Source organism: Neomonachus schauinslandi, chromosome 5 (genome assembly GCF_002201575.2).
Source record: "Neomonachus schauinslandi chromosome 5, ASM220157v2, whole genome shotgun sequence".
Classification (NCBI taxonomy): Eukaryota; Metazoa; Chordata; class Mammalia; order Carnivora; family Phocidae; genus Neomonachus; species Neomonachus schauinslandi.
In genome coordinates, this window is record NC_058407.1 from 175,735,474 (window position 1) to 175,760,358 (window position 24,885).

Sequence of the window (24,885 nt, forward strand, 5' to 3'; positions counted from 1 at the left end):
GCGCTGCTGCTGGTTGTGCTGAGTCAGAACGCGCTCTAATCTGCAGGGGACAGGCCCCCCCACCCTCCGAAGGCTGTAATCTGGCCCTTACAGGTGCACCTGCTCCTTCGCAGCGTGCGCTTGTGCTTCCGAAGTCACCGGTTACTTCCCCGTCTAAGGAATTACCTTGTCCACGGCGCTGGCTGCGGGAAAACCACCGAAAGACGCAGCGCATTGTCTGCAGCCTCGTTAGTCTCGTAGCTGTTGTTGGGATTAAACGTTGGGAAAGTTTAAAGAACAGGAGGACTTACTCGGCCGTACTTCTTGCGGCGTAGAACTCTTAGCGGCACATTCTGGCTCGGGATCCAAGGGCATTTCTTTCTGAAAATCAAAGCATGCAGGTTGCAGAACTTTACGCACATTTGCTTTGTGCGCAGGGGTTGAGCGAGCCTCAGCAGACGAGGATGGCAGCCAAGGCTGGTGCTGCCTGAGTGCTCACGGGATCGCTTCCTGACCACCGGCTAGAGGGAGGTCGGGCTGAGCTGGCGGGCCAGGCTCCGAGCAGAGCCTCACGCTCTGTCCAGCTCACGAGTAGACCCCCCTTGGCCCTGTTGTCATTGTAGTAACTTCTCAGCCCAGCACCAGAAGCGGGTTTGTAGAAGTAGGCATCTGGCCCCAGCTGGTCCTCCACACGGCTCGGGGAGCCTGACCCTGCCAGCTCCTAAGCCAGGCCCCCAGAGCAGCCTCTTGAGGTGTTTCCTGCACATTTCATCACATCCAAGACATCATTAATGCTGCACCATTGCTTTATGAACCACTGACAACACTCGGCCAGTTAAATTCTGACACCGTCCATTCTAAGCATTCTGATTTTAGAGATTTTAAAATGAGAGAGAAAATGTGTCTTAGCAGCAGTGAAATATAGTACTCTCATTTTAAGTTGCATCAAGGCTCAGAAAGCTTAAGCAACTTGCCCAAGGTCACACAGGGGATGGTGGGGTCAGGATTTGGGCCCAGTCTGCCCAAGTAAAGTGTTGTCTCTGTTGTCTGAGTGGTCTTAGCAGAGTTCCTGCTCAGAGTCCCTGGAATGCCAGGTCTAATGAGGTCTGCCCATAGGGTGTTTGACCAGAAGAGAGGCTGCTTGTAACTGGGGTGAGCTGACATTCAGCTCCATTGAAGGCACTTAGTGCTCAGGTCACCTACACTGCCTTGTCTGCAAAGAAAGACTTCCTCTGCCAAGCAAGCAAACGGGGTCAGGAAAAATGGCAGAGAGTCTGGGGGATGGAGGGTGGGAGATCTTCAAAGTAAGCCCACCCTCCAGCTGAGCCAAGATCAGCATTTTATAGCTAGGGAATGTAAATATGCTCCAGGGAGCTACAGCTTTGTATCTCGCTGCTAGCTGCTCCCCAACTGTGCAGGCCAATTCCCGGGGAAGAGCCAGATGTCTGTGGGGACAGCACCACCATCTTGGGCAGACGTGGACTGGGGTGTAAGAGCCGTGTGATTGACCTGCATCCTGGGTTTCTGACTGTGTCATACTCAGATGTCACTTTGCGAAAACCACATGGAGTTGGCCTCCCCTGGATTGCTGGCGAGGTTTCCTGAGGAATAGGAGTTGGGGGGCCCTGGGCCCCGGGGCTGAGCCTTTGTAGCTACATTCGCTGCGGTCACAAGGCTGGTGCCCTAATTGCGCACTGCACTCTGCAGTGAAAAGGGAGACTCCGGCCCAGTTTTCTGCTGAGATCACGGAGATGCCTCTCCCTGGATTCCAGAAACATCACAATGGCCCTTTGCTTAGCACAGTTTGGAGACTTGGCAAGTCTTTCTGGTGATTCTGGAGTGGCAGTCGATAAGAAAGGCTGCACTCCACGCTCAGGGGACTCTGGACTGCTGGCTGGGAACCTGAGAGTAGTCTGCTGCCCAGAGTCATTCTCTTGGGGGCTAGGGACCAGACTGTGGAGGGTTCCAGCTGCCCTAGCCTCGACGGAAAGGCAGGGTCATCTTCCTTTTGAAGGTGCACCTTCTTTCAGTAATGATGTACTTACACTGTACATTTGATCTTAGGTGATGTGTTGATCAGGGACAAGGAATGTTCAAAATTAATTTGTTAGTTCTTACGAGTCTGGTTTAGAGTGGGGTTCTGTATCGTGACTTCTGTGTGGTTCTATTAATGTAAGTTAATGTTCTTCAGGGCTCCAGTAAAGTGTAGTAGACTTTGATAAGGCAGCGTGGAGGGCTTGGTCAGAGACAGGGTCCCACCTTAGGAAAGCCCATGGGCTAGATGGAAGCGTGTGGCTGATGTCTGGCTGTTGGTTCAGAGCTGGGCCTGTGGTTTCTCTGTTGTCATCGTAGGTATACACACCCACAAAGGCAGAGAACAACTTGGCATTTCACTGGACTCATCCAGTCAAACTTTTCTGCCCCAATTTTAGCCAGAAAGAACTCACGATCCAGCTTCCACATAACACGGTTAATAAAGATACTCTGTTTCTTAGAAAAAGCTATTGTTTGTAGTTATATATTTTTTATTTATATAATCTTATGCTGTATTTTATACTATACACAAACACACAAATGTATGTAATGTTAACCCTAAAAACAGAACAGCCAGTTATTTTATCTGAAAAGTAGTTCCTTCTTTATTCTGGAATGGCAAAGGAATTGCAGTCAGCACGGGCATAGCGGGGTGACCCAGAGGCCAGTCTTAGAACAGAGGGAAGGGAGAGCAGGGATGCTGCTTGGGACAAGAGCCCACTGGAGGAGGCGGGAGTGGGGACTTCTCATAGGCCGGGCTGTTCCTGGGCCAGGAGAAACCTTCCTTCCTCCCGCTCCTGGGCGTGGGAGCGCAGTTGCGCCGCGGGGCTCCTCGCCTCCTTTCCCCAGGAGCGCGTCGCGTTAGAGCTTGGTGCTTAAGTGTCGCACGTGTATACTGAAGAGAGATGTGATGTCTGGGCTTTGCTTCAGAATCATCCAAGGCTAGCCCGGGAGGGGAAAGGTGGGCCATACTGCTGAACGTGCGAGGAGTCGGTAGACTTTTGTGTATCTTTGGGATCCCCTGTAAAATTCCCAAAAGAGGGGGCCAAAGAAAGAGACCCCGCGCTGCTGCGCGTGGTGCAGGGGCAGGTCAGACCCGGCCTGGGCGCAGCTCGGTGGCCTCGCAGGTCCCCATCCCCAGGGCGCGGGCACAGAGCCCAGCCTGGATCCCGCACCGCCCCCGCACCAGCGTCGGCCCGGGTGGGGCCTTGTGAGCGTGCAGACTGCAGGCACTGAGCCCCCGCGGGAGTTAGCGGGAAGAACTGGAATCTCGATGCTGGCGGTTTGCTTTTCCTCCTCCGAAGCCTTTCATCGGCATTAAAAGTAGTGCGCGTGGGAGCGCTTCCTTCGTGGAGCGGGGGTGGGCACGCTGGAGGAGCTGGTGCCCAAGTGGCCTTTCGACAGCCCGCTCCGTCCGGGAGTGCAGCCGCCTGCCCCTTAGGCTGCATCTCCTGTCTTTTACGCAAGAAGCTCAGGAGTGGTGAAGCCAGAAGGTTGCCGTTTCCACAACAGCAGAACGCCCCAGCCCCCAGATCGGGCGGAGCAATGTGCCGGTATCCTGCCGGTCCGGGGGCTTCGGAAGAGATTGGGTGACCGTTCCGCCTGGTTCCCCCCGTCAGCCTGTCCAGCGAAGGCAAGAGGGGCCCAGGCTCCACAAACCCCGAGAAGCCTGGGCTCAGCGCTCGGGCCTTGGGGAGGGGGTGGGCGGCTGGCTGCTGGGCGTTGGGCCAGGCCTGGAGCCAAGTGAGGACTGAGCTAGGCAGGGTCCCGCCAGTGGCCTTACTCCTGGCTTGAGTGTGGGGCTGTCACCAACATATGCAGCTCTTGTGGGGACAGCTCGTCGGAGCCCCACCCAGCCCCCCCAGACTGGGGCGCAGAAGTTGCTTTTTCGGTACTGTTTCTGTTCTAGAGCTCTCCCTCTTTTTTTCAGCTTTTTATTTTTAAATAATTATAGATTCCCAGGAAGTTGCAAAAATAGCAGAGCACAGTCCCTTGTACCTTTCCCCCACTTTTCCCTGAGGGTTATGTTCTGCATAACTCTAGAACAGTATCAAAACCGGGAAACTGTCGTGAGCACCTTGGCACAATGCTCTGTGTACCCTCACAACACCGACGTCAAGACGCAGAAAGTCTCCTCCACCGCCGTGCTGCCCCACACGCACACACGCATGCTCCGTAGTCGTGTCCTCGTGAGGATGGTACATAGACGGAGCCACACGGTGCGTGTCCTCTGGGGATTGGCTGTCTTCCCTCATCCTGACGTCCTGAGAGGTCCAGGTTGTTGCTGTGAACCACTGGGCCGCCCCTTCTTATTTCTGACCGTAGTAGTGGTCTAGAGGGGCGGGTTTGCTCACTCACTCACTGCTCCAAGCTCGTGTCTGCTGCGTCCGGCATGGAGCTGTTACAGACAGAGCAGCCCAGCAGTTGTGACAGGTTTCTGTGTGGACATAACTTTTCATTTCTCAATTGCTGGGTCATAGGGTATGTGCATGTTCAGTTTTGGAAGAACCAACCAAACTGTTTTCCAGGGTGGCTGTAGCAATTCTGCATTCCCGCCCGCCGTGTGTGGGCCCGTGCTGTCTGCAGCCTTGCCGGTTCTGGGGGTCGACCCCGCTGGTCTCAGCTGTTCCCGCAGGTGTGGAGCGGCCCCTCCTTATGCTTTCGTTGGCTCTGCCCTGAGGCCTTGTAATAGCCCGCAGCTCTGTGTGTGCTTATTTGCCGTCCCTATACCTTCTTCGGTGAAATGTCTGTCCCTTTCCCATTTTCTAATTGGGTTGTGCGTTTTCTTACCGTTGAGTTGCAAGAGTTCTCCATGTGTTCTAGATATGAGACTTTCGTTACCCGCGGGGCTTGTAAATACTTTGTCCTGGCCTGTGGCTTGTCTTTACGCCCCCTCAGCAAGGTCTTTCATGGAGAAGAGAAGCTTCTCACTTTTGGTGAAGTTGGTTTATTGATTTTATTTATTTATTTATTTAAGATTTTGTTTATTTATTTATTTGACAAAGAGAGAGAAACAGCATGAGAGGGGATAGGGTCAGAGGGAGAAGCAGGCTCCCCGCTGAGCCGGGAGCCCGACGTGGGACTCGATCCCGGGACTCCGGGATCATGACCTAAGCCGAAGGCAGTCGCTTAACCAACTGAGCCACCTAGGTGCCCTTGATTTTTTTTTTTTTTTTCAATGGATCTGTGTTTGGTGTCATGTTTAAGAAGTCTTCACTAGGGTTCCGCTGGCCGGTGTGTACGCGGCGGGCGAGTCCAGGTGCGGCCCGCTTGGCTTCTCCGGCGCCCCAGACCCCGGCCGTGACCCCCGCTGCGGCCCGGCCGCCGCCCGAACATGGACTCCGCCGGCCAAGATATCAACCTGAATTCTCCTAACAAAGGTCTGCTGTCCGACTCCCTGACAGATGTCCCTGTCGACACAGCGTTGGCTGCCCAGACTCCTGCTGTTGAGGGTCTGACCGAGACTGAGGAGGAGGAGCTTAAGGCTGAGCTTGCAAAGGTGGAAGAGGAAATTGTCACTCTGCGCCAGGTCCTGGCGGCCAAGGAGAGGCACTGTGCTGAGCTGAAGAGGAAGCTGGGCCTCTCTGCCTTGGAGGGCCTGAAGCAGAACCTGTCTAAGAGCTGGCATGACGTGCAGGTCTCTAACACCTATATGAAAACTTCTGAGAAACTTGGAGAGTGGAATGAGAAAGTGACCCAGTCAGACCTCTACAAGAAGACTCAAGAAACTCTCTCTCAGGCGGGACAGAAGACGTCGGCTGCCCTGTCCACCATGGGCTCCGCCATTAGCAGAAAGCTCGGGGATATGAGGAATTCTGCGACCTTCAAGTCGTTTGAAGACCGAGTTGGGACCATAAAGTCTAAGGTTGTAGGTGGCAGAGAGAATGGCAGTGAGAACCTTCCCTCCCCAACCGGGAGTGGTGCCAAGCCCCTGCCCGATCACACGCCTTTCTAAGCCCGTCGCAGCTTTGCCCGGCCACGGAACAAGTGCAAGCACGTCCTCATCGGCTCGACTGCGACTCTGCAGCGCCGCGGCCCACCAGGCCGCGGGCGGGCGCACGGAGCCGGCTTTGAGGATAGTCGTGCCACTCACATGTAGCCGTGGCCGCTGTGTTCGCATGAGCTTCACAGAATACGGTCTTGCACGCAGACGCTTTACGCTGAAGTTGTAAACTGTCCTCCCTGGGGTGCGGGGAGTGGACAGGACAGTGGGCCCTTTGGCAGTCTTGTTAGCTCATGAGAACGTGGAAGGAACGGAGAGTGATAAGCATAAAATAAATGGTATTTCCTCAACCTCTCCTTTTGTAAGTTAGAGGAGGAATCTGCGGAAGGAAGATTCATCCAGAAAGCCCTACCGGATCTTCAGTTTTTATTTCAAACGCTAAATGAGAAAACTGTCCATTTTCTGAAACCCTCCAGAAAAGAAACTGGTTATCAGCAGCCACCTAATTGTTACACTAATGATCTAGCTTTAACAAAAGCAAATTCTTTATTTTTTAAATGCAGTGAATTTTTCAAAAATTAAAGCTAAGCAGAGCAGCTTTAGCCTCAGTTAGAAAACATTATTTCTTTGGACTGAAGCTGAAATACAAGCCTTACATCACCTTATGCTTTATTTGTTTATGATGTTTTTATATATAAAAATAAGGGTTCTTTAGTGGGTTTTGAGCACCATGTAGACTCCTGCATCTAGCCCAAAGGGCAGCATGCCTGGACCGTTGGTGTGTTTTATTTCACTGATGCACATCGTCCCAGTGTATGAAGCTTGCCTCTTTCTCCTCTCACAGACCGGGGCAGCTCCTGCTGGTCAGAGGGCTCCTGGGCCTCTGGGGGTGGGGGCAGGGGGCCAGGAGAAAGAAAAGCCGGCACCCTCCACGGATGGCTGATGCATGACTGGCCCTCGGCTCCAGCCTGCCCATTTGCTGCACGCTGGGGACGAGTGAGAAGCAGGTGGCCCTGCATGGGGTCGGCTGGAACTCTGCTGTCGCCGCTTCTCAGGAGCTGCAAAGATCTTATTCCCGTTGTGAAGCTGCCACACCCCAGCAGCCTTGCAGTCAGGGCCCCACGCGTGGGGTGTGTCTGGAGGGGCAGCTTTCCGTGCCTTACTGGCTCCCAGCAGGCAGAGACCGCTCCTGCACACGCACCTGTGCACTCCCGGGTGGGGGGGCATGCACTCAAAGTCCACTCCGGTAAGCTGAGTGTCTGCTCGTCCCTTCAGACGCCCTGGGTGGACTGTGGTCACCCCTGCTGACGCCATGGGAAGAACAGCATTTGGTCTTTTTTCTTCAGGGTTAGAATCACGGATGGGGTGTGGTGAGAAAGCAGGATGCAACCGTAGTAACTGATTTATCTTGTCCGAAAAGTGGATGATGGGAAATTTGTCAATAAAGCATTCCTTTGGGGAAGAACCCATGTGAAACAAAAAAAAAGAAGTCTTCACTAATTCCTATGTCCCAAAGACTTTCTCTTATGTTTTTTTCTAATAGCGTTATATTCGATATGTAAGTCTATGATCCGTCTGAGTTAATTTTTGTATGTTAATATTTGTGAGGGTTGGGTCAGGTTTTTATGTTTTGTTTTGTTTTTTAAAGTAATCTCTACACCCAGTGTGGGGCACGAACTCATGACTCGGAGATCGAGTGGCACGGCACGCTCCTCTGACTGAGCCAGCCAGGCACCCCTGTTTTTTTTTTAATAGACTATTTAAATGCCAGTTTTAGGTTCACAGCGAAGTTGAGCAAAAGGTACCGAGATTTCCCATATTCCCCTGTCCCCACGCATGCACAGCCTCCCCCCCATTATCTGCATCCCCCCGCATGGTACATTTGTCACAATCGGTGAACCTCCTTCAACTCGTCATCATCACCCAGAGTCCATGGTTCCCCATTAGGGTACACTGGGTGGCTGTACATTCTGTGGGTGTGGACAAATGTGTGAGGACAGGTATCCACCACAACAGTATCATACAAAGCAGTTTCACTGCTAGAAAAGCCTCTGTGGTCTGCCCACTCATCCCAGTCCTCCACCTGCATAACCCCTGGCACCCACCGATCTGTTATCGTCTCTGTAGTTCTGCCTTTTCCAGGACGTCATTAGTTGGAATCATTCAGTACGAAGCCTTTTCAGACTGGCTTCCTTCACTTAGGAACATGCATTTATGGTTCCTCCATGCCCTCCGTGGCTTCAGAGCTCACTTCTTTTTAGTGCTGCACAATATTCCACTGTCTGGATGGACCATGGTTTGTTTATCCATCACCTACTGAAGAACATGCTGGTTGTTTCCAAATTTTGGCAATTAAGAATATAGCTGCTGTAAACACGTGTGCAGGTTTTGGCGTAGACCTAAGTTTTCAACTCCTTCGGGTAAATACCAAGGAGGATGATTGCTTGGATCGTGTGGTGAGAATAGGCCTAGTTTTGTAAGAAACTGCCGAACCGTCTTCCGAAGTGGCCGCCCCATCTTGCACTGCCACCAGCAGCCTGCTGCTCTGCATCCTCTCCAGCATGTGCTGGAGACGGTGTTGTGGATTTTGGCCATTCTAACAGGTGTGTGTGATACATGATGTTGAGAATTTTTCGTATTTTTATTTGCCATCTGTACATCTTCTTTGGTTCAGGGTCCATTTTTTGCCCATGGATGTCCTGTTGCTCCAGTATCATTTGTTGAAAAGACTGTCTTTCCTCCAATGAATTACTCTCACACTTTTGTCAGAATTCAACGTGCTAATGAGGCAGTTTTGGGTTCTCTTTCGCTTTCCGTCAATAGCACGCTGTCTGGATTGCGGTAGCTATACAGTAAGTCTTGAAATCAAATAGAGTGATTCTTCCTACTTTATTTTCCTTTTTCAGAATTACTCTAAGTATTCTAGTTCCTCTGCTTTTCCATATAAATCCTAGAATAATCTTGTATATATGTGTGAAAAGTCTGGCTGGGCTTTTGCATGAAACTAGTCTCTCCTCTTGTAAAGAACTGGCTTTGCCAGGTTGGATTCCAGTCCGTGAACACAGCACGTCTCCCATTTACTTAGAGCGTCTTTGATTTCTCTCATCTGATTTCTTTTTGGTTTTCAGCATACAGATCCCGAACATGTTTTATTGGATTTACAACTAAGTTTTTTTTTTTTTTTGAGCAATTGTAGGTGGTGTTGTATTTTAAATTTGAGTTTCTGTACGTATATTGCTAAGTCATAGAAATACAATCAACTTTTGCATTTTGCTCTTGTGTTCTGCGATCTTGCTGGATTCATGAGTTCTTGGAGTTATTTTGTAGGTTCCTTGGGATTTTGTGTACTGACCGCCACACCATCTATAAATACAGACAGTTGTATTTCTTCTTTTCCAGTCTGAATGCCTTTGATTCCCTTTTACTGCCTTGTCATGCTGGCCAGGGCTCCCAGTGTTAATGTGTAAGAGGACCTTTGTGCCTTGCCCCTGGACTTGCGGGGCAGGTGGGTGCATAGGTGTTATTTATCAAGTTAAGGAAGCTTCCCGCAATTAGCAGTTTTCTGAGGATGTATATCATGAATGGGATTTGAATTTTACCGAGTGCTTTTTCTGCCTCTGTTGATATGGTGGTGTGCTCTTTCTTCTTTAGCCGGTTGATAGGGTGGATTATATAGATTGATTCTTGAGTACTGAATCGGCCTTGCGTCCCTGGAATAAACTCCACTCAGTTGCAGTCTACAACTCTTTTTATGTGTTGTTGATTAGGATCTTTGCATTTATATTTATGAGGGATTTTGGTCTGTGGTTTTCTCTGTTTCGTGCTGTTTTTGTCTCGTTTTGCTTTCAGGCTGGTAACGCCTTCACGGATGCCCCGGGAAGTAGCCCCTCCTCGCCGGTGTTCTGCCAGAGCTTGTGCGGAGCTGCTGTGTGTTCCTCTGTCAGTGGTTAGTAGAATCACAGTGAGACACCCCTTGGCCTGGACGTGAGGCTCTGCAGGAGGCCTCGGGGCCTCCACGGCCCAAGGCTGCAGTGACGGAGGCCCTGCCCTGCCCTGCCAGCGAGGGGAGGGGCTGGCCTGGCCCAGAGACCAGAGCCCGGACGGCCTTGAGCTGTCCTTGGCTTTGCTTCCCCTTGCTTGTTGGCTGACAGCAGACCCTGCTCACCGGGGCTTTACCCCTCAGCCCCCCTCTGCCACACACGGTTTCTGTCCACCGGACACCACGTCCAGGCAGGGCCTGTGCCTGGAGGCTCGGTGGGAGGGAAGTGCTGTGTGCAGGAGCTTTGTAGGCTGTGTCCGTCGGCATTCAGGTGGGCGTTCCGATGCCCCTGCGGCATTTTCTGTGGATTTCACCAATGATTGGTCCTCTGGGAGGCGGCATGCCCGGAAATTGAGCATGCGGATCAACCAAACATTCAAGTTCGTAATGTTTATGTCAAACATATTTATTCTTTGTTTCGTGACTCAGAATGATCAACATGATCTTGGGGGGCCCTGGCACCCTGGTTTTGAAGGGTAGGTCGTATTGCCTCTGGGGGAAGGTCTGGTGAGAATTTCATGGTTCTAGAACCCCAGCCACCTAGCTTCTCCACCGCCTCATGCGGGCCTCCATGCCCCCTCCCCAGGACTTGTGTGCTCACTGTACCCCCTTTCTCCCACATACCAAAGGCTATGCCCTCACCTTGGGTCTCAGATGCTGGGTTCCCACCACTGTTTTTCTTGACCTTCATCCTACCCCAGACATTTAAATGTAAAATCACAAAACGTAAAATCAACTTACTCTCCAACTAGCCTACCTAATTTTCCCCGCAGTATTTTAATCTTCTCGCGTCATCTCGCTACGGGCATGTAGCTCAGTCACTTGAGGCTGCTTTAGTGGGATGCCACAGCCAGCGTGGTTTATAAACAGACACGGGTGTCCCACCATTCTGGGGGCTGGACGTCCAAGACCGAGGTGCTGGCATGGTCAGGTTCTGGGGAAGGCCTCCTCCTGGTTCATGGAGGGCCATCTTCTGGCTGTGTCCCCGCGTGGTGGAAGGGGCCAGGGAGCTCTCGGGTCTCTGCCGTCATGACCCATGCATTTCCCCAAGGCCCCACCTCCGGATACCATCACACCAGGGATTAGGTTCGAGCATATGAATTTGGGGGAAACCAACATTCAAACTGTGGCTGCAGGCATTTTTGTGTGTTCTGTACCCCACAGTATAGTTAGCACTCAGAGGAGTATTTAGTGTGAAAACATTGCTTAACAAATATTTGTGAAATGAGTACTGGTCCTTGGGGATACCGGCTCTTCCTAACCAGGAGCTGCTGAGCTAAGTTGCCTGGAGAGGGTGGGGCTCCAGGGTCCGTTGGGGTGGGTGCAGCTGCTGCCGCCAGGCTCGCACAGCAGGCGGGGCTCTTGGTCATTCTACCGCAAAGGCTCTCAGGCTGTACTCGTACCATTTCTCTCGGGGCCCCCGCACTGAAGCCCACGGGCACAGTGAGTGGCCCTGTGCTTGCTGCCCTCTGGTGAGGCCCAGGGTCAGACAGCTGGTGGGAAGCATGGCCTGGCAGTATGTGCTGTGGCAGAGAGCCCCACCTGCCCAGGGCCTAGGCCTCTGTGTGTGCCCTAGGGGTGCTGGAACGCAACCTGCAGGACCCGGAAGGGACAGTGGCTTGGGAGTAGGCAGGCCTGGCACACTTGGGGCCCTCACTGAGCCCCAGGCCCAGGTGTGAACTGTGGGTACAGGGTGGAGGGTGTGAGAGCGCACTGGGAGCCGTGCATCCCGTCCCGGCGTGTGGTGTGCCAAGCCAGCTCCCTCCCTTTCCCGCTCCCATCTCCCAGGGCTGCTGCTGAGTCACGGGAGCCAGATGGGGTGTGAAGAAAGCAATCAATCCAAGGGCTCTTAAGGCTGAGTAGTGACACTGGAATGCACTAGAAAATCAGCACGTAGATCTTCTAGGACTCAGAAGTCCCAGAATGGAGTTCTTTCCAGGAAACTGGCAATCCTGGAAACTTTTTAAAAAACAGTTCCGAGTCCCAGTTTCCTCATCTGTGAAGTGTGGGTGCCGATGCCTGCCTCCCAGAGATTAAGCAGGACAGCACAGGTGAGACCACCAGGCATAGAGGCCGTGCCCACCCCGCCCTCTGCCTTCCCCTCCGTCCCTACAGCCCCTGTGTGCCTGCCCCGTTGTCACTGTTGGGCAGGCTTCTGCGTGGAGTAGCCCATGGGTAGGGGTGAAATGACCAGGAGGGAAAGCACAGGAAGAGTCTGACTTGGCTCCGGGACCGTGGAGATCCTTATCGGGCTGGGAAGCTGGGACACCCACACCCAGAGCAGGAAGCCCACACCCGGCAGCCGGCACACAGTGGGTGAATGGAGAAACGGCTTCTAGAGCTGCCTCAACAGCCAGAGGACAGAGCGTCCTGGGATGCCTAGCTTCTGACCTTTGCCAGAGAGGCAGTTGGACGTGTCCGCTCCTGTCCCCAACCAGCCCTGCCACCAGAGCCTCCAGCAGGCCCCTGGGTGGAACCAGAAGGCTCCTGGCTGCCCGCGTGTGGTTTTTTCTTGCGTCCTAAGATTCATCTGCAGTCTTGGGGAGGGAACCCATGCTCGAGAGAGATTCAGACGTTCACATGGTGAAGGAAAAGCTTTGTGATTCATTTATTCAGTGGGTCTCTGTTAACACTTGGCCTTGCCTGGGTGATGTCTTAGAGCCCCACCCTCGTCGAGCTCCCAGTTTGAGGGGACTAGATGTTAATCCGAGGACTCCAGTGGGTGTTCTGTCACCACTCTGAGAAGGGCTGCAGGGCCATGGTATTGGGGGGGTGCTCAGGAGGTGAAGCAGAGGTTTCTCCAAAACTGAGGAGGACTAGTCATGAGGCTCCAGGCAAAGGGAAGAGCTTGTGCAAAGGCCCTGGGGAGGAGACAGCAGGTCAGATTCAAGGAACCCAAGGGTGCTGCAAGTGGTGGAGGTGTGGGAATGGGGCCAGCACGCGGGACCAAAGCCTGCCAGTCAGATGGGGGTCCATGTTGTGGGCAGACAAATGGCGAGCAACTGGGGGCGCTGCAGCAGTGGTTTTCCTGCCTCCTGTGGGGAGCAGCCCGGGAGCAGGGCCTGGAAATAGGCAGACCTCTGGGCGTGGGCTCTGTCTGTGCCACTGGGTGGCCCAGCTGTGGACCGAGAAGCTGCCCTGAGTCGCCATTCTCTTCTGAACAACCTCCTTAAATAAGGAACCTGGCGCCGCACATCTCCTGCCTCCTTTGCAGAGCCGGATTGGGGCTGGGGTTGGGGTTGGGGGTCCGCGCCCACCTGCGGCCACAGGCCCCGCCCACCGCATGGAGCCCCGCCCACACGCGGGGGCCTCGCCCGCCGGGGTCCCGCCCACCGCCCGGAGCCACGCCCACACGCTGGGACCTCACAGGCCGAGCGCCCGCGCACTTGCGTCACCGCCCGGCCGGCTGGATCCGGTTCCAGCCGAGCCGGGCCGGCCTGACATGCGCAGTGCGTGGGCGCTGCAGCCGGGCGGGCCGCGGGCACGCTGACTGCCCGGGACGCGGAGGTCAGTGCGCCGAACCCGGGAGCGGGGCTCAGTGGGGGTGGGGGCATCCGCCCTGCCCGAGCGCGCGGAGGGCGGGGCGTGTCCGGCTCGGGAAGGGGGGGCCGGTTCCTGCGGGGGGCCCGGCCTGGGGAGGCCCCGGGCCCTGGTAAGACGTCTCACGGTGAGGGCGGCGTGCCCTTCCCCCATGGGGTCGGGCGAGGGTGGGCCCACGCCGCTGCCGGGGTTACATCGTCTTGGGAGCCCCACCCGGCCACCCGGGTCCACCTTGCCCACTTCCCGGGGTCACGGAGCGCCCTGCTCCCCAGCCTCGGCGTTCTGCACGGTGAGGATGGGGCCCCAAGCTATGTCCTGCAGCGGGGGGTGGGGGGTAATCGTGGGGGCTCCGAGCTGTGTCCTGCGCCAGAGGAGAGGGGCTCCGAGCTGTGTCCTGCTCCGGGGGTGGGGGATGGGGGACGTGAGGGAGGCTCCGAGCTGTGCCCTTAGCAGCTCCTACCTGGGGAAGGCCTCTGAGGCCCGCTGACCCTCTGGTTGCTGCTTCAGAGAGCTCAGCCCCAGGCCATGTGACCCCACGGGAGTCCCCTGGCTCTCCAGCCCGTCTTCTCTGTAAAGCTGGGCAGTGGTCTAAACCCTGTCCCTGCTCTGCACTCTGGGACTCACCTGTCCTTTCTCTCTCCTCTCCTGGGATGGGTGTTGCTCTCTGCGTGGGACATCTTCAGGGCTTTTGTAGCCCAAGGCGGCCTTACCTTTGCAAGGCCCACCCACACATAGCGCATCATTGTTTGGGGGAGGAAAACGTAAACAAGGACATTACTATTTTGCTTGTGAAATGATTTGGCTGTAACTCTTTATTTGGGCACGTGAATTTTCGCTGTACATTCAGGAATTCTTGCAAAATGAGAAAAACCTAACCCATGGTTTCCAAATGTGATGAAATTTTTTTGAAAGTTATGTTTAACAATTGATGGAGTTGACTTAATGATACACTGTATATTTTCAGTGAAGCATTTGTTTGGATTTTGCTGTTTCATCTTGGAGCCAATACATGTTTTGGTTTTTTTCCCATAGCTCAGACCTTTTGCAGGTCCTGAACAGCCCACAGGGCCCAGAAGGCAGCGGGGCCCCTGACATGAGGATTTAGATCGAGTTGCCCTGTTCACTTTGTACCCAAAGGCTCAGCCGAGACGCCGCTGAGGGAGAATACAGTCCAGAGACTGTTCGGTTGGAGCAGCACGAAAACACATTGGGAAGTCCCGTGCAGAACTGTTGGTTTTTCCCTTGAGAGAAGCAGTGTCCGCGCGTCTTCCCGCAGTCGTCCTGGGAGAGCTTGTGCCCTGTGCCTGCTCCCCGAGCGCTGGGCCCACCCCAGCTGAGGTGGGGGGTAGATGTTTTTGCACTTGTGTAGTATGCGTTCACACGTTAAGAATCTGATCTTTGTTAACGTGTGGCAAGGTCAGCACTGCCAAATTAGGAACGAGTCTCTGCTGATTTTTCGGAAGTTGTTGAGAAGTATATTTTTGGTGTAGTAAATGTTATTTCTAGAGTCATTTACAATTCCTGTACTTAATATTCTGCCTGGCTCTGCCCTTTCTGGCCATCAGCCTGCCAGAATGGTGTTTCCAGATTAAACACAACGTGCAGCCTTCAATTCCTGGCTAGTCCCACGTTTCCGGAAATGAAAGGAAGGCAGATTGAGTTTACTAGGAAGGCGGTGGGCGTGGCTGGGGGCCTGCTGTGAACACAGGGCAGGGCTGCACATGTGACTTTTGCCTTCCAATCTAGCACTCATGCCTAGAAGCCACAGCGGTGACCTTCCACACGAGGCTGTTGACCATTCCCAGTGCCCCTGGGCTCCACGCCTGCGCTGGCCCACTGGTAATGAGAGAAACGTTAGTCCAGATCATGAGTTCCCTAAAACCAAATGAGGGCCCAGTCGGGCAGTCCTACTCGGGATGACGAAGCTCACACCGGGGGGAGTCAACCCAAGGCAGTGAGGGCTAGCAGCGGGGGGCCGGGGGGGCCTCGGGGCCCGGAGGTCCGGGAAGACCCAGTGGGGTCCTGCTTCAGCAGAGCGGTTAGCCTTGCCCTGTGGGGGGGGCGGTGTCCACGCCTTCTCTGTCTGGCCATGAAGTGCTGGGGCTCCGCCAGCCTGGTGCCGGGGCCTGTGCCTCTCTGGTGGGAGGCTGGGCAAAGAGGGCCCCTTGCAGCCTCTTTGGGGACTCAGCCTGCTCTCAGAAGGCCCTAAGACTGTGCTGGTGCGGGCAAACCGCTCTGCCGTAAATGCCCAGTATGAAACGCTGACCCCTCCACTTGGGGGGGAGGCAGGGGAGGACCCGCTTACCAGCTTCTTTCTCTGTGGAGTCGACGTTCTTCTGATGAAGAGCGTGGAGTCCTCCCTGTCGTGCTCCTCCTCCCCTAACCTCCCACCCCTGCTGCCACAGTTGGCCTTCTCCTGGTACCATCAGCATTCCCTTCCCCCATGGCCTTTCCTGTCCCTGCTGCCAGTGTCCCCGGGCTCAGACAGAACCACAGCTCAGCCTGTTAACATGTCCCCCTGTCCCCACCTAAGGCTCCTGGGGAACAGGGTTGCGCTTCACTTCTGTCCCGAGGCGCCTGGCTTGCGCTTTGCCCTGGATGGCTGCCCCGGATGGTGCTCTGGGAGGGGCAGTGCCAAGACTGACCACATTCCACACTGAACCAAAATGGGCAGCAGGCCCTGCACCCTCCAGTGACAGTGCTGACTTACCCGTGCCTGGGCAGCGTCGTCCACCATACTTGCTGGGAGGGGCGGTTTGCTGGAGTCTGCCATTCAGGACTGGCTGATAAGGTAAAAGGAGGAAGGTGTCACCGATGTCTGCCAGGTGGCCTTCCCCATCGGTCACCAGTCCCTGTGGGCACCACCTGCACACCTCCTTCACACCTCCTTCCCTCTTGCACAGGAACGTGGAGATTTGTCCACCCCTATCCCCCCCCAAACCCTAGCCTATCTGCTCCTCCTGTCCATCCATGTGTCTGCCTCCACTAGAGAGTGGGCCCTCCAAGGACAGGGCTGGACATGCTGACTGGATGGATGGACAGACCAGCTGTGAAATGGTAAAAGTGTCCTGAATAGAAGGATTGACTTGTGGTATCAGAGGACTTTGTTTCCAGAAACCTAATCTGACCTTTGTAAAGATGCCATCTCAGGGCTGAAGGTTCTGTGTGTGTGCAGACACCGTGGCGTCAAACTGTGGGTGTGGGGCTGGGCAGAGGAGCTTTCCTCGCTGGCTCGGGACCACCCTGTCTCCCAAGGACCCAGTAAGCTGGTCCCGGGACAGCGTGGGAGAGTTGGGGCATCCTGACACCCATCTCAGGCTGAAGCTCTGTGGGGCTGTTCATCACGGCTGGCTCTTGTACCCACATCTGTATACCTGTGTGTCTTAGGGCTTTGCAGTGCGTATTTGTCTCTAACAAACACCCATTTCTGTCTTGGGGTTAAGAGAAGCAGTAGGAAACGCTGAGACACCGGCGCTCATGACCTGCACTGGTCTCCCAGCCCTGGGCTGTCTGGTGCACAGGGCCTGCCCAGCACGAAGGTGTACTATGCGGCAAGGGAGGTGGCCCCATGGCCCTACGCCAAGAAGCTGAGAAGGAGTCAGGTCCCACCAACAGCCCAGGGTCTGGGGTTTGAAGAATGTCAGTGTGGACAAAAGACTTCATCCCTCCAATTCCTCATCTCCTCTGAAAACAAGGTGAGCTCCGTTGCAATCCTGGAGTCTGTTCTTTAACGTGTGTGCCGGCATGTGTGTTTCTGGGAAGAGGGTCCGGCGGCTTCCATCCTGTTCTCCGAGGCCAGGTGCATTTAGATGGGGAGAAGCAGGTGGGGCAAGAGCCTGGCTGTTCCAGGGCTCCCAGGTGTGGGGTGGCAGACCTACAGGCTTGGGGAGCCGGGCTCGAGTTGGGGTTCATTCTTAATCCCGGCTCTCAAATTCAGAGAGTTCGAGCCTGGAATTTAAAGAAATAGCTGCTTTTGCTGTCTCTGCTAACATTTATCATTTCCTTCTGCTGCGAATGTCGGCGGCAGACCACGGTGGCATTGGCAGGACCCGTGGAGGGCACAGGTGCGTCCTGGCACGTGGCGGGTGGAGACCTCACCTGTGCTCGGCTGCACGCCGGTCACGGTCTCAGCCCTGCGGCAGATGCGGTAGCGACGCGCAGGTGGTGCCTGTTTTGGTAACGACCTCTGTGCCCCTGCGTGTCCCGTGTATCGCGTCTTGCGTTTGCAAGCCGCCTCGGGGGGTCCCCAGGCCCCACCCCTGGCACGGGCGTCCGGATCCAGGAGCTGTGCTCTGCGAGGAGCCCCAGCCGACCTGACAGCCGCTCTGGCCGCCGCTCTCCCTGTCCTCCAGGAGCTCACTTACATCCGGCCGTGAGCTCCTCGAGGCCAGAGCCCGCGTCTGCCTCCGCTCAGCGCTGCCCGAGACCCCCACCGAGCGCAGGGCCCCGCAGCCCCCGTCTCCTGGCCGCTTCTGTGGTGCCTCAAAGCAGCAGCTTCACCAGCGTCTGCGTGCATATTTTCTGAAGTTGCCGTTTCAACCCGGATGCTGCAGACAGATGAAACGGGGAAACTCTCCCATTCGTGCGGTAGCGGAGGACTGACTGTACTCTGCGTGTTAGCTTGGGCAGGTATCTTAGGGTGGTAAGGGGGACTTTGGGGAAATCGGCCTGAGAAGGATGTGACGGTTCATCCCCGCACGTTTTATCTCATCGGCTCTAACGAGTCGGCTGGGTGTTGCTGTGAGTTTCTGGTGGCTGAAAAGGCCTGTTGGTCCTGGTTCTGCAAGCCGTGTCACTGAGGCTCCCGGGAAGGGGGCACGCGGGGCGTCCGTATTGCCTGTCACAGCTGCGTGCGCATCTGCTTATTTCAAAATAAAACACTGCATTGAAAAATTACAGGAAACTGTCCCTTTTTTGTTCGTTTCTAGAAAAGGAAGGGTAGTTTGTTACCTAAGTTACCCTTCTGAATTTTCATAACTGAGGTAATGAGTCTGATTAAGGTTCAGTCTTTGAACTGGAACAAAATACCCAGCGGTGCCACAGACGGAGGCATGGGCTTCCTGCCTGCCCACCGAACTCCTAGGTTCAGAACCAGAAGGAAGAGGGGCTCCGTCATGGGGAGGCCTGCAGGCCAGAGCCAGCTTCCTTTTTTCTGCTGATCCCCGGACCCCTGTCTGCAGAGCCCCTTCTGTCCCTGAACTCGGGCTCTGGGACAGTTGACTTCAGAGTGCCAAGGGTTGAAGGGTCAGTAGACCCCACTGTGGCCTTGGAGGGCCTCCTGTGTGGAAGGTGCTGCTCGGAGCATTCTGGGCAGTTTATGGACAGACGACTGTGGTTACGGATCCTCTGCCCCGGGGGCCGCACGGATGCGGCACATCTATAAACGGAGGACTCCATAGAGAGACTGCCTCCCTTGCCACCCAGGCCTTCAGGGGCAGAGAAGGAAGGGGAGGAGGCTCCCCGGCTCATGCCCCCCACCCCCCACGGTCACGGTCACTTTCACCCCAAACCCCAGCCACCGTTTGAGGGCATCCCTGACAGCAGCGCCCCGCTTCAGGCTCGCCCTTGACCGTTGTTTCTACTGCGCAGTGTTCTAACACGCCCGCTCTGTCGGGTGGTCAGTTGATGGGTTTTACCAGGTGACAGGTGGGTGAGGACGCTGCTGGAATCGGGCAGGCAGCAAGTAACAGCACTGTTGGACGGCCGGGGTGCATCGGTGAACCCCCCAGCGCAAGCCCCGCTCTCGGGGAGCCCTTGCCTGAAGTGGCCTGACCCCATTCCCTGTGCTCCCGGCTCCAGCCTCAGGCCCCGTGCCAAAGGAGCCCCTCCAGTCACGGATCGCATTTCCAGGTGAGGAAAGTGTACCTGGACCCCAAATTGTCTTCTGACGCTGCGTGAAACTATTTCCAGTAGTTTGGCTCTGTCGCCACGATGAACAGACTGGTGGGGAGGGCCCCTGCCTGTCAGTCCCTGCTCAGGTGCTGCCCCTCCTGACCCTGGTCCCCGCTGTGCCGGCATCGAGACCGTGCCCTGGCTCGCCCTCCCCCGAGAGCTCTCTGTGCCGCTCCCTGGCCGAGCAGGGCCCACACATGCTGGTCTACACCGCCCCTCTTTTCAGAGGCCCACTGGGACCTGGGTGAGCCTGGGCGGGAGGGGGGCGTCTTGCTCTCACACATTCTGCTTGGGGCACAGGCTGCACGGAAGTGGTCTTGGGAACCCCTCGGGGTTTATCGCAACTCTGGGCTCTCTCCTAAGCCAACCCAGCGGCTGCGTCTTCAGTCGAGGTCGGGGCGGAGCAGATCCCACAGCAGCACTGGGCCTGCCCACTTGCCTCTCCTCGTGGTGTCTAAGTTTATCCTGTTTTAGTAATCTCTACACCTGATGTGGGGCTTGAACTCATGACCCCGAGATCAAGAGTCACCTTTTCCCACTAAGCCAGAGCCGGCTGTACATGAGGTGGGGTAGCCAGGCGGGACGTTCTTCCCCGGGGCTGCCCCCCCTTCCCTTCCATGTGGGGGCTGGGGCCTCAGCAGGCGACCCCACAGGACCACGATGGGAATGAGGAGAGTGCCCTTTTGGATCGTGATCTGTGCTCGCTCCTGAAGCAGGAGGAGGTCTGGGGAAGGCAGGGCGCTGTGCAGAGGACGGTACAGACGTGACTGGGGCCAAGGAACGTCCCCAGGAAGGGAAGGTGGCCGTGGGCCGGCCCACCCCCAGAGGTGGATGGAGGCTTGGAGCAGGAGACATGACCCCTGGGCCCAGGCAGTTCTGATGTCTCCTCAGTGGGAAGAGACCAAGGCTGGGGGGTGGGCACTCCTGAGTGCCCAGAGGCGAGAACCAGCACCTGCAAGCTGCTTCGACGGAGCCCATGGGCGCTCCCCTCTCGGGAACGGTGGCCCGGTGGTGAGGAAGGACAGCAGGCGGGACTCAGGCTGGGTTCTGTCACTGGCCTGCTGGGTGAGCTCAGGCCCTTCCTGCCCCATCCCCAGGCCTTGCCTGCACACCTGTTGCTGGGGAGATGGGTCAGTGTCCGTGACGGACTCCATCCGGGGAATGCTGTTTCCTCCCGGGGAGGCAGACCCTCCGGATTCAGGCAGCACGCACCTCCCCTGCTGCGTGCCGCGTTGGCTCACACGTCCTGGCAGAGGCAGAGGGTCCCTGGCCCACAGGGGAGGCCGCTCTGCCTGAGGTGATGGAGCCAGTAGGGAGAGCCCAGGCCCCACGCAGGCCCTGCCCCCAGCTTCCCCCAGCCTCCTGGTGCATCCAGCCAGGCTGCAGACCCCATGGTGGGAGTGGGGGCTGCCCTGGAGGTTGAGGGTGCCCCTCGTTCACAGGCCCAGGGCACAGGTGCTGGCAGCCCCCTGTCCCCGAAGCCATGCTGAGGCCCAGCTGGAGGGTTGTCTTCACTCTCAGCCTGCGTCCTGGTCCCCGGAGCCTCAGTTGTGCAGTGAGCACTGTGCTCCCGTCTGACCCGAGCCGGTGTGACCTCTGCTGCGGCCGGGTTAGCCTTGCCCTTCCTGCCACCAGCTGTGGTGAGAGGTGTGTGCACGCGGCTGGCTTTTCCCTACAAAGCCACAGTAAGACGTCAGCCTGTCAGCACGGGGCACGTTTCCTGTTTCGTAGGGAGCAGGGGCTCACATGCACAGCTGGCACGATTGGACCCCAGTTGGGCAGCCTCTGAGCTTCAGACTCTTCCTCCCTGCCCCCGATCCCTCCCCAGCTCCTGAAGAGCGACTGGTCCTGGGAACCGCTGCCCAGAGCTTGTCTGGAGCTTGCGGAGGAAGCTCGTGCTGAGCCAGGACATGGCTCCAGGCTCAACTCCTCTGCCGATGGGCCAGGTGGAGGCTTGTGTGTGTGCCTGGGGCTAGTCCTGTGGTTTTAGATGCCCGGATCAAGTCGGCAGCTCATAAAAGTTGAGCCTAAGAGGAACTGGGGCAGAGTCCAAGCCCGGCCTTCTGGAAGGCCCAGCCCTTCTCAGCTCTTGGTGCAGCCCCTGCCCCGCTCTGAGAACTGGTCCTGGTGGGTCAGGAGCCAGAACCCAGGCTGCTGGGACATCTCTGCCCTTCACCACCCTCCTCCAGACCCACCACAGACTGGCCTCTGGGTGGCGGGACACCTTCTGAGCGCTGTGTGCTGTTCCCCATCTGTAAAGACCTCTGTGAGCGGGCTTGTGGAGATGAGCTCTGTCAAACCCCAGAGCTCTCTGCAAATGTCAACGCGGGAAGTGGCCGGGTATGCGTGGTGCCTGTGGAGAGGGGGCCTTCGGGCTGACCCGCAGGTGCGGGCGCTGGGCCCAGCAGCACTGGGAGCCTGGGAAGACCCGTCCTGTCACGTGTCGCTGCTGGCTGCCCTGGGCCAGACCTGGGGGTGGCCCTGTCCAGACAGAGATGTGCTCTGAGCGTACAGCCCACAGTGAATGCAGAGACTTAGCGTGAAAAACAAAGCTGCAGAATTCCATTACCACTTTCGTATTGCGTCTGCCCTCTAGGCAGCCTCCGTGGCGCTGGGCCCCTGCCTCTGTGTCTCCGTGGCGCTGGGCCCCTGCAGGCCTGAGCTCCCACTTTCTGCCTTGGATGGCACCTGCCCAGGCCCGGGATGCAAGTCCCAGGGGCCCGAGCCCCCTGCCTGGTGGAGCTGTGGGGTGAGCAAAGGGGTGTGTGCACGTTTCAGTGTCTGGCCTGGGGGACCGTCGAGAACGGCCCATAGCTAAGAGTTGGGGGTCTTTATCTAAATTTGGCTACGTTCTAGATTCTTTTGCTGCTGCTCAAGTAATTTTTCCTTTCACCACATTTTGAAAAATAAAATGTGGTCACCAAATGTCAGGAGGCATTACTCCACCATGTAGACAAGCAGAGAGAAGGTTCCGGAGCCCAGGGAGAAGCCCTCATCCCCTCCCCAAAAGCTGCTCCAATGCTGATCGAATTTTGGATTTCCACACATGATCTCAGGGAGGAAAATCAGTTTCCCTTGCTTTACAAAACCTCGTAAGCATTGAGTCTAGTGTCTCCTGCTTTCCAAGGGGGGAAATCCGGAGGATGGCTGGTTTATCCCGACTCTCCGCTGCAGCTGGTGGCAGGACCACAGCGACCTGTGGGGAGCGGACTTGAGCAGCTCCTGGCCCGTCCTGGGCTCTGGCCGCCTCTGTGCCCCGGCCTGGGCCAGCCGCTCCTCCTCCCACACAGCGGGGCCCCCTTCCCTCCCAGCTCCCTGTGTAAAGAGGAGCACTTGATCGTCGCTCCTGGGTGCTCTGGGAAGGACAAGGGGCCTTTCTCTGGGACACAGAGAGCTGCTGTCGACCCTCGTGGAGCCCCCCGAGCGAGGGCCGGAGGCCATGGCTGCACGCCTGGGGCTGGGGCTGGGGCGAGCTGTCACCCCAGGAGCCTCTCCTCGGGCCCTGAGGCTCAGAGCAATCCACGTTTTAACCGGGGCAGCTGCCGTGCTCGGGAGCAGGTGCAGACTAGTGACGAGGCACCCAGCGAGCGGGGATGGCCAACATCCACGTCACGGCCCACGTCACCCTGGGCTGCACTGCCTGTTTGTGTGTCAGACCCCTCCCCTGAGTCTCTCATTTGGCAGAAAGCCCACACTAGACAGTCCGGCCCAAACCGGACACTGGCGAGGTCCGCGGGAGGGGGCACATCAGCTGACCCCACGGACGCTGCCCCTGGACGACCCCAGTTTCCAGAGAAGGGGTGGGGGACGATGCCAGGGGTCCACTGCGCTGTGGCACAGTTTCTGTGGTCAGCTCGGTCTGGAACGGGTAGTCTTCATTCACGCCGTGACGGCTCGTGTCACCCCAAGTCTCCAGCGCCCGCCACACTGCCCGAGCAGAGGGGTCCGCAGGGCTGTCTGCCCATAAAGCCACACACAACCAGCGGAAAGCCTCACCCCAAGGGCCTGACACCACGGTCAGGGTGCAGAGGGGGCCCCAGAAAAGGGAAAGTGGCACGCTGAGCAGACTCCTGTGGGCTTCACGCCTCTTAAGCACGTGCTGTCCCTGCTGTGGTTTCACCAGAACGAGCCAGCACAAAGGTGCCAAACAGACCTCCTGCGAGCTTGGTGTCCTGTGTGCCCTTACCCACACAGCAGAGGGCAGCTGTCGCCTGTGCCCATGGGGAGACCACTCATTCTGTGGTTCCGGATGCCCCCAAGCCCATGTCCGCCAGCATGGGTGCCCACGCAGGCCCCAGGCCCCACAGGAGGGTGACAGCAAAGCAGAACTGTGCCTCCAGTATGTCCAGATGGCCCTGAGAACACACGAGTGAGACGAGGTCCACGGGGGTCCGGGCTGAAGTCGGGCCCCCACTGGGGATGGGTCTGTGCTCCCTCTCAGGGGAACCGTAAACATGGCAGGGTGTCAGCCGCATGTTTTAGGTCTTTAGGTACTTGTGGGGGTGACTTGGTGGCTCTGCCCCCGCACGGCGGCCCCAGAGCAGGCAGAGAGCCCAAGGAGCCCACCTGCATCTGCCCGTCTCCTCTGTGGGGAATGGCTTCCACGTGCCCCCAGGCCACAGTGTGCCCCTCTCTACAGGGGAAGCCACGGTCTTCGGGGACACCTTACCCAGGTACGTCCTCAGGGCCACCCTGAAGGGAGACCCAGAGAGATGGCACCTCGAGGCATGTGTGGTGCTATGGGCAGCCCTCGGTCCCGTCCCTGCTTGGCCCTGAACGGTTTCACAAAGTGGGCCAAGCTCACAGGTGTTCAGAGCTGCTGGGCCAGTGCAGCCACGGGGCTTGCTTACAGCCCTACACCCTTCACCACACCGCGCTCTGCCTGCTGCCCCCCACACCTGGCAGGTGCGCGGCCGTGACCCTGTGCCTGAGGGCGTGTGCCTGCCGGGGAAGGAGGGTGTCCCAGCAGACAGGATGGTCAAGGCCCCTGTCCCTCGAGTCCACATGGGGTCCTCCCTGCCTCCCGGGTCTGCCTTCTTTCTTAGACAAAGGCTCTGCTCCTCGACGAGCCTGCAGAGAAGGAAGGTCTGTTGTGACCTGGAATCCCCCAGCAAGAGTGGGAACAGGGCACCCTAACATCGGCTGCCAGATGTGGAAGCCAGCTGTCGAGTCGTGTGCAGGACAGCAGCCCTCTGTGCCTCCTGGTGGCCCCGAGCTCCTAGTCCCGGACCTGAGACTCAGGCATCCATCCCTGAATCTCTGTGCCTCCCGGTGGCCCCGAGCTCCTGGTCCCGGACCTGAGACTCGGGCATCCATCCCTGAACCTCTGTGCCTTCTGGTGGCCCCGAGCTCCTGGTCCCAGACCTGAGACTCTGGCATCAGTCCCTGAACTTCTGTGCCTCCCGGTGGCCACAAGCTCCTGGTCCCGGACCTGAGACTCCAGCATCCATCCCTGAAC

General features: G+C 56.9%; 2 protein-coding genes and 2 long non-coding RNA genes across 7 annotated transcripts in view; all 4 read left to right on the forward strand.

Moving 5' to 3' along the window:
- The window catches only part of C5H7orf50 (chromosome 5 C7orf50 homolog), a 133,841-nt gene that overhangs the window by 88,855 nt on the left and 20,101 nt on the right, over positions 1 to 24,885 (forward strand). The window lies entirely within an intron of this gene.
- On the forward strand, positions 5,240 to 6,040 carry LOC110572009 (tumor protein D54-like). Of its 4 annotated transcripts, none has more exons than XM_044915740.1 (2): positions 5,279 to 5,665; positions 5,726 to 6,040. In XM_044915740.1, the coding sequence occupies exons 1-2, from the start codon at positions 5,348 to 5,350 to the stop codon at positions 5,966 to 5,968; spliced, it is 561 nt and encodes a 186-aa protein (XP_044771675.1). In that variant the 5' UTR covers positions 5,279 to 5,347; the 3' UTR covers positions 5,969 to 6,040. The 4 variants fall into 4 exon arrangements, with proteins under 4 accessions (XP_044771674.1, XP_044771675.1, XP_044771677.1 ...); XM_044915742.1 differs by having other exon boundaries at positions 5,279 to 5,661; positions 5,824 to 6,040; XM_044915741.1 differs by having other exon boundaries at positions 5,279 to 5,440; positions 5,513 to 6,040.
- Positions 13,364 to 15,046, forward strand: LOC110572011. The gene is made up of 2 exons (XR_002479824.1): positions 13,364 to 13,502; positions 14,568 to 15,046. It is a non-coding gene; the product is annotated as an uncharacterized LOC110572011 (long non-coding RNA).
- Positions 15,277 to 18,408, forward strand: LOC110572010. The gene is made up of 3 exons (XR_002479823.1): positions 15,277 to 15,374; positions 16,979 to 17,230; positions 17,563 to 18,408. It is a non-coding gene; the product is annotated as an uncharacterized LOC110572010 (long non-coding RNA).

Bases quoted from the DNA above. Each gene is read 5' to 3' on its own strand.
- LOC110572009 (XM_044915739.1), top strand. From the start codon at position 5,348: ATGGACTCCGCCGGCCAAGATATCAACCTGAATTCTCCTAACAAAGGT.